The sequence below is a fragment of the Otolemur garnettii genome, unplaced genomic scaffold (genome assembly GCF_000181295.1).
Source record: "Otolemur garnettii isolate 467f Iridium unplaced genomic scaffold, OtoGar3 scaffold00006, whole genome shotgun sequence".
Lineage (NCBI taxonomy): Eukaryota > Metazoa > Chordata > Mammalia > Primates > Galagidae > Otolemur > Otolemur garnettii.
The window spans coordinates 26512533-26524806 of NW_003852401.1; the positions used below are offsets into that span (position 1 = coordinate 26512533).

Sequence of the window (12274 nt, forward strand, 5' to 3'; positions counted from 1 at the left end):
AAAAAAAAAAGAAAACAAATTAAAATCATTTTTAAAATACATTTTAACATATATCAGTAATGTCTTAATAGATATTAACAAGATAGTATATCTTAATATTATATGGCCTAGAGGGAAGATAGCCTCTATTTCAAAATTACTTGAGCAATATTTCTGTGATTAAACCTAAATAAGCCTGCAATTATATGTGTATCTTTGAATCAATTACTCTGACTGGGGGATGGAAGGACCTTATTGGGCAGGCCTAGGTTACCTTTTACTTTCTCTGCTTTGAGGGAAGTGGGATTTAACCATATATGAAGAACTGAGATGGAGAAGGGGTGGTTCTTCAAAAGAAACCCCAAATGCTGCATCCAGAGGAAGGGGAAATGAGTACTAGGTCGGAAAAAATCAAGAGATGTTCATATTGGAGGATTGTGTTGTATTGGTGGAGAATAAGTGGGAAGCAATACTTTGCATACACTTCAGTAGCAAGATTACATCTGGTCCCCAAATGTGCCCCGTGTTCTCCCCTATTCCTTTGCTCAAGATGTTCCTTCCAGTTGGATGGCTCTCCACTCCCAACCTCTGCCAAATTTATATTCTTTTTCCAAGTTCCCTCAGAAATGCTGTTCTCCCCTTACAGCCTTTTCTGTGGTCATTGCTTTTCTTCAGCCCCTGGATCTAATTATTTCATAAATGAGTGCCAAAGGGCGCATCTCCTTCAATTTTACCAACTGTAGTCACCAATCTATAGCTTTGACTCATCCCACTACTAGAGTAAGAGCCTAGTAACATGGGATCTGTGTACCTTGCAGCCCTGCAATATGTATGGTCCATTCAGTTCCTAACATAAGAGATGCATGTCAGGCACCCCGTAAATGTTCACCGAACTGGAAAATACTATTACTTAGCATTTATTTTGTAAAAGGTGCTCAGTTTTATGCGCTTCAGTGGTTTACAGTATTAAATTATACACTTGGCAGGGTCCAAATGATTGCTTAGACAGAGAACATTGCCAGGGCCCGTTAGTGCTTTTGCATATATTCAGCTAAATCTTTTAATACATGAAAAGCAACAGACAATGAATCATTATTACATAGTTGATTTCTTTCTGGCAATGTTTTAGAAAAGTGTGGGGAGAAAAAAATACATGTCACTGGATTATTGAATACATCTTCTAATACCTAACATAGTAACTGGCACATAGTAGATGTTTAATAAATTCTGTGTTGTGTCTTGAAAAAAGCCTGTAGAACCTACCTTTTTCTTATGGGCTAATAAATGGCCCTTCTTGTTCTAACCATGACAAAATACCCTGGGGGAGGGAACTGCAAATATTTCACATTGCTGTGTATCTTTTTTTAGTGATGGGACCTTATGTGAGAAAAGTTCTGTGTGATGAGCTGGGGGCCCCAGCCAATTCTGCAATCAACTGCGTTCCGCTAGAAGACTTCGGAGGGCAATATCCTGACCCAAACCTGACCTATGCAACGACTCTCCTGGAAGCCATGAAAGGAGGGGAATATGGATTTGGAGCTGCATTTGATGCTGATGGGGTAAGTAGGAAAGTTTTCTGCATGCTGACCCCTTGACCATACAATGAGCCAAGTATTGGAGACCAGAGAATGAATGAACCCATCTGGAGCTGAGATGTATGGGGTATGTGTGTACTCTAACTGACCCTGCATCTGTTCTTCTGTTTCGAGGCTAACTATTGCAATTAAATAGCCATGACTTTGCTTAGTTCCAGCTTAGCATCATGTTATAAAGAAGTTGTTTCCTTTTGTAAAAAAAAAATTATCCATGCAATAATTTTTTATTTACAGCTAGTTTGGTTGAAAGCACCACTTTAAGGGCAGGAACCTCTGTTCTACTTTACATGGGGGGGGGGGATGAATTAAGTATCTGGAGGTGACTGAAGCATGAGGTAGTCATCCACATTTCAGCAGGTAGAACACTCTCTTAGCTGTGTCAAGATTCTGGGCCTTTAATATTTATGGCTTTAGAATAAGCTTTTCCCAGCTTCCTGTGGCCTCATTCAAGTTGTATGATCGTAAACGATACGATGGCAGTGAAGGGGCTTGTGATGATTATAGGAATCGGCTGCTCATAGCAGATGCTTCTGTCTGATCGTTTTCACACATTCCTTCCCACAGGACCGTTATATGATCCTAGGCCAAAATGGCTTCTTTGTGAGCCCTTCTGACTCCCTGGCCATCATTGCCGCCAACCTCTCTTGCATTCCATATTTCCGTCAGATGGGGGTCCGTGGGTTTGGGAGGAGTATGCCGACCAGCATGGCCCTGGACAGGTAAGCAAGGATGTCACCGTGGAAAGCCTTATGGTAGACTTCGATGTCAATGTCTCCTTTGTTGGTAGCTGGCACTCATGTTCCCCTACGCCAATGGGAACTTGCTGAAAGCGTAGGAACTTAGAGATACAGGTTGTGTACTGGGCAGGAGACGGAGAATCAGGAGGCCTGACCTTGGTTACTGGTTCCATCAATTATTAGCTGTGGGAACTTGGAACACATATTTGGTTTTTGTGATCTTTGATTGAAATTTTCATTGAAAATTTGATCTTAATTTTCTTAATCTGTAAAATAGGAATAATTAGTAGCATCTTTGTATGGATCGTTAGGCAGTATGAATAAGGTGATTCCTGTAAAACACTCAACTGAGTAAATAGTACAAAGTAACTACGTAAATGTTTAGTAAAAAAAAACTAAAAACTTCAGTTTTTAGTAAAAAAACTGAAAAAATATATAAGTGAGGTGGTAAAAGCATGGGTTTTGAGGTAATATTATATTATGTTCATATGCCAGTGTCTGTCCTCATTGGCTCTGTAAAAATAAGGGTGATACTTCCCTGGTTTGTTGTAAGAATGAAGTGAGTACATGGCAGGTGCCCCAGAGGGCTGCTCTACCAAGGAGATGGACTTAGGAAGGGCTTCAGCAGTGGTGGGGTTCTTTCTCCTTGCTCCATCCATTCTTACCATCTTTTATCTTGAATTATAAACCAGTAGTAGTATTTTCAAACAGCATGTATTATTATGGAGGCAGTATATGTGCGTGGTGAAAAGTTAGAAAACATAAACAAGTAAGAAAATATAAACCTCATAGCCTCCTCCCTGAAATCCCTATCCTGACAGGTAAATGTGTATTCCTCAGTGGATCTCTTTCCGTATATATATATTATATGCATATAATTGAAATATATAATAGTCTATACATATATATTTGTCTTTTATAATACTAAAAAGAGGTCAGAAATTACATACTGCCTATAACCTGTTTTTTCTTATCCGCCACCAACCGCCAACTTCTTATTAAAATTTTTTTAAGTCATCGGGAAACCAAGGTCGTATTTAAATTTCCCCTGAGTGTCTTCAGAATGTCTTTTATGGATGGTTTTCCAAAGCAGTATCCGATTTGAGACCGTGCATCTCGTCTGGTTATGTACCGGACCGTGCATCTCATCTGGTTATGTACCTTCAGTCTTTTCTTATCTGTCCCAATCCTTTTATTTTTTACTTCATGAAAATGACTTTTGAAGAGATCTGACCAGTTTTTCTGCAGAATCCCACTTTCTGGATTGTGTGGTTATTTTCTCTTAGTGTTATTCATTCATTCACTCATTCGTGAGGTGTAATTTATATACAGTGAAATGTGTATCCCCAAAAGTGCAATAATATCCCCCAATAATGTCTTTTGTGTAAATGAAGTTTTAAGTTTTGATGAAGTCCAGGGTATCAGTTTTTTCTTACAAGTCAGTGATTGTACGGTTATTACATACATTTTTTGTCTTCTACAAGAAATATTTGCTTACCCCAAAGTCAGAACGATATTTTCTCTGTGTTTTATTCTAGAATCATCTCAGCTTTAACTTTTACATTGACGTCTGTGATGATTTTGAATTTATTTTGTGTGATGTGAAATAGGGGTCCGGATTTACCCTTTCCCCGCTGTCCAGTTTTAATCCTATTTGTTGAGAAGAATTTTCTTTTCCCTGAATAGCTTTGGTGCCTGTATTAAAAATCAATTGACCATACAAATGGGTCTACTTCAGGATTCTGTATTCCGTTTCACTGATCTATTTTTGATCCTTATGCAAATCTTATACTGAAATCAGGTGAGCCTGCCATCGCCTTTTCTTCTTTGTCAAATTAAAAGAAAATTCTATAGCTTAGGTCCTCTGCACCTTGTTTATATTTTAGAATCAACACCTCACTTTCTATAGGATCCTGGTAGGATTTGGCCTGGCATGATGTTTAATCTACAGAGTCATTTGGAGAGGGTTGCATTCTAACAACGTTGAGTCTTCTAATCCATGAATGCGGTATATCTTTGTGTTTTGGTTCTTTCATTTCTCTTACATATACTTGGTAGTTTTTAGTGTAGACATCTCGCCTAATTTTTGTTAAATTTATTCCCGAGTATTTTCTGTGTGTTGGTGCTATTGTAAATGGGATAGCTTTATGAATTTAATTTTCCAGTTGATTGCTGCTATTAATTAGAATACTATTGGTTTTTGTACACTGGCCTTGTATTCTTCCATCAGAGGGGGGAAGAATCAAGTACCTCCCACTTTACTTCTCTCCCTTAGGTGAGACGGGCATCAAGTCCCTGATGGCGAGCTAAATCCAGTTTAAAATTCTTGCCTTGCCACAGCAAAGAGTAGAATGTGCAAGTCCATGATTTTTCCCATTTAGCTTTGCCTATATATTTCTTAAAAAAAAAAAAAAATTAGTAAAACTATAGAGAACAAAGCAAAAATGGGACCATTTCTAGAACTCAGAGCTCGGAAGCGTATAAAGAACCTGAGTGCTAGAGGTTATTTGATAATGTGCAAATGTATTTAACCCTTCCACTGATACAGAATTTTATAATTTTATAGGAATTTTTAAACATTATCTTAATATAACTTTTCCATGATTTAATGAGGTAATTTGGGTGGGCTTTATTCTCCTCATATTAAAGACATTGAACCAATAATCAGAGAGGTTAAGTGACTTGTGTAAAGTCACACAGCTAATTGGAAATGGACTCAAGATTTGAAACTAGGTCTTCTGATATATAGCTTACCAGTACATCTGTCTGATAACTACAGTGAGATCAGGAAGGCCCCTGAGAAACTAGTTGAGAATATTGCCCAACTCTCCTGTGGGCTAGCCAGCAACTTTCCAAACTATTGTCCGAAAAGGCTGGTTTCATTCTGACAACAAAAACCATTTGTCCTCATTTTTTGTGGAAATTTCCCACTAGTTCTTGATTTCACTTTATGCCCCCCCCCCGTTCCCAATAAATCTCTGTTTCAGTCAGAAACCAAAGGCCCTGCTTAGAAATTTCACAATGGACCTGTTCTGATATGTGAGTGGCCATTTAAAAGGATTATTCATGCTCGCTGGTTGGGATTCAGAATTCAGTGCGGCTCCGAGGGGTGATTCGTCTTGGGTATTTGATCTGTTGGGTGACTCCCAGGTGGATTCTCATGATGAACACTTTATAACTTTCTTCTTAGGTAAAAGAAATGTAGCTTCAAAATTTTGCTCTTGATTGTGGTTTCTCATACAGCTTAATATTTTTCAAAATTAGTAAATTCACAGGAACAGGCCCATAAATGCCAGTCCCAGAAGAGTAGTAACTGAGTTTGTTGTTGAGACACCTTCAAGGCACACTTACTTAACCCCTGGGATTCCAGAATCAGGGGGGAGGGTGTACCCTGGAAACCGATAAATTATTCAGACAGACTTTTATTGTTCACTGATAACTGTGATTCCCCGGGGGAAGACTTTCAGTATCTTTAATTTCTACTCTTACAGCATCTACTAAAACAAGGATTCCATTTCCCCCCAAATAATAGCGTTTCAGCCTTGAACGTGGCATTCTTTGGGGGCTTTGTCATTCTGAATGTGTCTGATTTGTGGTTGGAGATGAGTCTGTGTTGCTGAAAACATTTTGGTTCAAATGATTTGTGAAGTAAAGCACATTCAAAGTATATTCATGGCCCAAAGTCCATCTCTACCCCACGCAGAGGTATTAAATAATCCTTTGTGTCATCATCCTTCAATAATATTTATGGAGCACTCATCTGCGCTTGGGACAGTGCCGAATGCTGTGCAAAATAAGGCAAACACACGCAGGCTTAAGCCCTACTCACACAGATATTTACAGTCTCAAACAAGGGTACAGCCATCTCCACCCAGAGCAGCCAGATCTGCCAAGTATGCTTTGACTATAAGGAAGGCCGTCGGAGGCCCACCATAAACATGGTGGCGAGGAAATTAGTCCTTGTTTACCCTCTGTTGGCAATTTGTGGTATCCCTGCAGTTCACCATTTATTCACTCAAGACATATTTATTAAGGACCTTCTGCGTCCTAGGCATGGTCCCCGTTGTGGAACTTAGAGTCTAATGGGGAAGCCCATGAATAACAAGTAAGGAAAAAATGTGGAAACACAAATTATAATCTAGGTTAAGGGAAATGAATTTGGTGCAGTACTAACTGGTGAGTGGGGAGCATCCCACTTACGTGGGTACCCTGGGAAGGACTTGCCGAGAAGGTTAGGGGCAAGACCAAGAGTAGAAACGTGTAGCTGGACCTGGCTATGATGCTGAGATTAGAAATGCCCCACAGTTCATATGAAAACACTTACTCCTCAGACTGTAGTCTACAGCTATTTGTTGCCAATCCCCAATCTAAAATATGTAGTACAGTTTTATCTTGAATATACTCAGCTGGCTGTTGGAATCCAGACAGTGCTAATCCTGCAAGTATGTGGGTATCCCCTGATCTATGGTGATCTTGATTCTTACCGTGTCCTTTAGATCTGTGCTGTTTCATCTCCCAGATTGGTCATGATGGATGACCATAATGGGAAAGTGAGACGTGACCTAGTATCTAATCACTGAGCCTCCATGTATTGCTTCTGCTACAGAATGATGGGAATTATTTTGCCTCAGCAGATAAATATGTTCAAGTGTTTCCAATATTAAAAGAAAAAGGGGCCCTTGATCATAGTAGTTATTGCCCTGAAACTTTTATAGCTGATTCAGTTTGGATCAAGGCAGGAAGGAGATGGCACCCTCAAAAGGGATTCACTAGAGAGAACTTAATGATAGTAATGTAATAACCTGGTCTAAAGAGGTATGGGTGGGGGTAAGGAAACAAAATAGATCATGAAGGAATGGAGAGGCACCCTGGGACTAGCAATCACAGGAAACTGTTAACGCCCCTAAGACTAAAAGGGGTTGGGGAAGGATGGGGTGACCCTAGCCTTGTGAGGTCTAGAGCCATCAGAGATGGGCTATCAGACAGGGGTGCAACTGGGCAAGGAGGGACATGTGCCACACGTACGTATCAGTGCAGTGGACTAGGTCCTTATGTTGACCACTTTCGTACATTGACCAGGAAGGAATTACATTTTCCAGCTCCATCCATGTGAACATGAAGGACGTAAAGTCTCCATCTTTCTTTATGGCTGCATAGTATTCCATGGTGGCAAGAAGAAAATGAGTGATCCCATCTCAGGGTGGGCAAGGGACTTGGAGAGAAATTTCTCTGAAGAAGATCGGCGCACGGCCTACAGATATATGAAAAAGTGCTCACCATCCTTAATCATCAGAGAAATGCAAATCAAAACTACTTTGAGATATCACCTAACTCCAGTAAGATTAGCCCATATCACAAAATCCCAAAACCAGAGATGCTGGCGTGGATGTGGAGAAAAGGGAACACTCCTGCACTGCTGGTGGGAATGTAAACTAGTATGTTCCTTTTGGAAAGACATCTGGAGAACACTTAGAGAACTAAAAATAGACCTGCCATTTGACCCTGCAATTCCTTTATTAGGTATATTCCCAGACAACCAAAAATCACATTACAACAAAGATATTTGTATCAGAATGTTTATTGCAGCCCAATTCATAATTGCCAGGTCATGGAAGAAGCCCAAGTGCCCATCGATCCACGAATGGATCAATAAACTTCAACTTCTAATTCTCTCCATTCTTGATGTACCACTAGTCTGGGTTTTGTCAGACGAATCCCTTGATTTTTCTGAATGGTTCTTTTCCTCTCTATCCTTACTTTTACTTGCCTACTTTAGGTTCTCATGATTTTTGGGGGGGTGGGGGAATCTGCACTATTGCAATGCTCCATTAGCTGGGCTCTCTGCCTCTAGACCACCTCTTCTTCATTCCTTATTCTGGACATGCCCTAAGGGCATTTATTTTAAAACAGAAAGTCATGCATTTCCTTTTTAAATTGCTTAAAATTGTTTGGTAGGCTTTGAATATCTGCAGAAGGAGATTCCATCTCCCGATTACATAGCAGGCATAACCTGATTATGAACATCTCACTCCTGCCTAGATTCTTACTGTTCCCCTGGACATGTCGGAATGCTCACCGTGCCCCAAATCTCTTGGTCATTCTCTCTTTGGTGCTTTTCCACATGTTTCTGTCCTGGAAATGTGTTTCCTTTGCCCCCCACCCCAGTCCACTTTATTCTTCCTTGCCTATTATGGCTTAAGTCAAGCATCACTTTCATGGTAAATCCTGCTTTGATATTATCTTCCCTCCATCCCAATTCAAATCCCTGAAAGTCAACTATATGAGCTAGGAACATGCTTCTTTAACCTTTGTACGAAGATAAATTTGGTGATGCTGCCACTTGATGCAAAGGAAAATATACTTTGAATGAAAAGAAGGAAATGAATGGCGTATAATTACCCAGTCTTCTTTGACTGTAATAAAACTGTGCCCAATTTGTGTTTTCAATTTACATTTAGACATATTTGTAATGAGTTGGATTTTTAATAACGCTATGAAGGTAGGCACTGAAGCTCTCAGCACAGGTAACTTATTCAAGGTGAGATAACAGGAAGTGAACACACAGCGGTCATTTCCTTGTTGATAGTTAAAAACTGCCCCCTGCCTAAACCTATTTTTTCCCCTGGTAAACAGGATAAGGACTGGATATCTTACCAGGACCTGTATAGGAGGCTTTCTTTTTCTTTCCTTTCTTTCTTTCTTTCTTTTTTTTTGAGACGGAGTCTCACTTTGTTGCGCTCAATAGAGTGCACTGGCATCATAGCTCACAGCAACCTCAAACTCCTGGGCTTAAGCGATTCTTTTGCTTCAAGTCTGTTATTTGGTGTTTCTGAGAATCAGCATCTGATGGGAAAGTGATCTCATGCCTCCATTTAGTAGAGAGCATTTACAAATAGGTATAGAGTGAGAGCAATAAATTACTAACATTTAAGACCACAAGTGCAAGCTGCGGGAGATTTGGAAGTGTTAGGTAAACTATCTTTTATTCAATTTTTTCAGAGCCATCTTGGGGTTCTGTTATCTGAGTTGGTCAGAAAAACACTGTTGGATGAGCATTAAGGAACCTGAGTTCTAAAATAATTTAGTTGTCAGCGTCTTCTCATGTGAATTGAAGGATGACCCATTTTGAAAGTCAGCTGTATTTGCAAGGATTCTTTGTCACTCTTTGATTCTGTCCCTGGAAGGGCACTGTCATTGTTTAAAAGGGTGTCAAGCAGACTGTTCTCAGCCCTTCTATTGACGTGGCCCTGCTTGGTCTTTATCAAGTCACCTTGACCACTGGTGGATTGAGTCAGCATGGAAAGAAGCCTCTTACTTAAATATCACCCTGTGTGAACGGGGACTGAAGACCATTTTAAGCAGAGCTTTTGATGCCGTCCAGTCTAAAATATGTAACTAAGTGGCATGCCCTTGCTCTCTAATGGGAACAGTAATTTCACGGCCTATCTTTATTTATAATCTTAATCTTGGTTTTTGGAGGGTTCATTCGGTTCAATAACTTCTCTCCTTTATTCTTTGTGACTTAAAATATTTGTTCAATTTAAAAATCAATCCCATTGGTTATTGCAAAGAGGTATGAGGTAAAATCTTAGGCTAATAAAAACGTTCCATATCCTGATTATGGTGGTAGTTATACAACTGTATTCACACACATGCACACACACACACACGTGTGCACACACAGAGGGTGCCAAAAATGTATGTACATTTTAAGAAAGGAAAAATTTGTTTTAAAATTCTAGCACTCAAGTCATATTTGACTTTTGCAATTACAAAAGATACAAGATACAATATAGAAGGTAACATGTTATCAGTATATATTGATTATTACCATTACAGTATTTTCCTTTCTTAAAATGTGTGTACTTTTTTTGGCATCTTCTGTATTTGTCAAGATTCATAGAACTGTACATTCAAAAGTGATGAATTTTATTTTATGTGAATTATGCATTAGATACAATCACAAAGGTAGTAAAAATAAAGTATATTCATTTAAAAATAAAACAAAGCAGTTCTCTTGAGTCTTCCTTTATGACTGGGTTCAGGAATCACTACCACTCTCTTTGAATGACTCTAACTGCAGGGATAGAGGTTTGTGTTTGCTGCACTGTCACTAAACCAGGTTCGGTGAGTCGAGTGACCTTGGAATCACTGTCTCCTGCTTTCCTTTTTGTGGTGAATCAGACACAAATGTACTCCCTGTGATCTTGTCTTCTTTGGCAGAGTCATAACTTAACTATAGAGTTGGACAATCAAAGATTTCAAGGACATCAGTCCAATTTATTGACATTATAAAAGATACAAGGAAGACAGGCTAGGCCCAGCCTAACTCTGAACTTTATGCTGTGTTATAAGCCCCCAGACTCAATTCAGGCACCCCTCTGAGAGTCTGAACATCGCTGTAAAGGCACGAGGAATTTTATTCATTCAAGCTCAGAGCCTGGGCTGCCCCTTTGAGAAAAAGCGGGAACAGCCCTTATAGACTATCCAGAAAGTCCCTTTATACCCCTCCCTCTTCCCTCCCATTAGACCATCCCACCCCGTCCCCTTATTGGTAGGTAAACCATGTCTGTCCTAAACTGACAGGTACAGGGTGGTCGTGTTCAGGGTTGATGGGCTCAGGGTCTTCTTTGAGTCTTCTTTGTCTCAGGTGAGCGAATGAGAAGGAAGGGATAAAGGTCGCAAGTGGGGCGTGTGCAGAGTAGAGTGGCGAGTGCAAAAAGGGGAGGAGGTCAGGATGTGGGCTGAGTGCACAAGGGGGCTTGCCTAACACCTAGGTATGTGATAAGGTCCTTGGTATGTGGAGGCCTGTTGTTCTGAGTAAACAACAAAAAGGAAGTAGTTTGACTTGAGTTAATTAGTTTGGTTCCCACAGTGTGAGCCACCAGGAAATCTGGTGCTTGACAACGCTTTTCAATGAAGGAGGATAGAGACAAGTCATCTTGGGCCTGAAGATACTTCTGGAGTGTTCTTTTCGTGTGTACTTTATATGTATTGAAGTGTATTTTGTAACTCTCACCAAAAAAAATTTTTTTTAATGGATTTTAAACTCTACCTTCCAAGAGTGTTGGGTTGGGCCTGTTGAAACAGTGATTACATGCTTGTTAAGTATTATTGATTTCACTTTACCCATCAGAGTGAGAGAAGAACAGTGTCTAAGAAAGCTGTGCAGGGTGAATCAAGAAGCTGCCCGAAAGCTTTGCTTGCTGGGCTGAGAGCCAGAGTGGGAGTGTGGAAGCATTTTTATTTACAGTGACTCTGCTATAGTATCTTGTGTGATTGTTATGCAAATCCTCAGAAGTATGAGAGGCAGATGCTGTTATTGAAACTGTGTTTATAGAAAAATTTGATGTTGAGAGGTCAAGTAACATGCCTGAAGTTAAACACAGCAAGAAAGCAGCAGTCAACCCTGGTCCGATTGTTTGACTCAAGTCTCACAGTCTCTTTCCTCTTAAATATTGTTGAGAGCAGGAAAGGTTCTGATTGAAAGTTCTTTGTGTGGGTTTGTGTTGGGGGAGGGCAGGATGGAGAGAGGGACCTAGATTACACAAAGGATGGTAGATGATATTGAATAAGCAGAATTAAGATTTTGCTTAATTGTGATTTTGACCCTGAAACACTATTTAGTAAAGCTCTGGAAGAAGCAGTTCTGGTTTTAACTTGAGACTTCAGGAAAATGTTGCCTGTAGCTCAAGTGAAGGTTTGAATTTTATACTCTGGCCTCAGGAACTGCTTGAAGTTGTAAGATCATCAGAAGCAGCTGCACCAAAAAGGACTGATCTGGTTTCAGCAGTTTTTCTCCCTTGGTTTCTGTGTAAAGTGGGTTAAGCAGATCTGATTCCTTCTCTCAAAAGAGTTTTAAATCTGAGACAGACAACCTGATGACCAGAAACATAAAAGATAGGGACTCAGAACAATGAGTTCCTTTAGTAAATAATGTATTAGCAGTTGGGCGTAAATGTC

General features: G+C 39.9%; 1 protein-coding gene across 1 annotated transcript in view; it reads left to right on the plus strand.

The window, feature by feature from the left end:
* Positions 1-12274, plus strand: part of PGM5 (phosphoglucomutase 5) — a 170457-nt gene that overhangs the window by 34880 nt on the left and 123303 nt on the right. Inside the window, exons 5-6 of the mRNA XM_003782926.1 lie at positions 1348-1538; positions 2139-2293. Coding sequence (XP_003782974.1) covers positions 1348-1538; positions 2139-2293 — 346 coding nt within the window. The remainder of the gene's footprint in view (positions 1-1347; positions 1539-2138; positions 2294-12274) is intronic.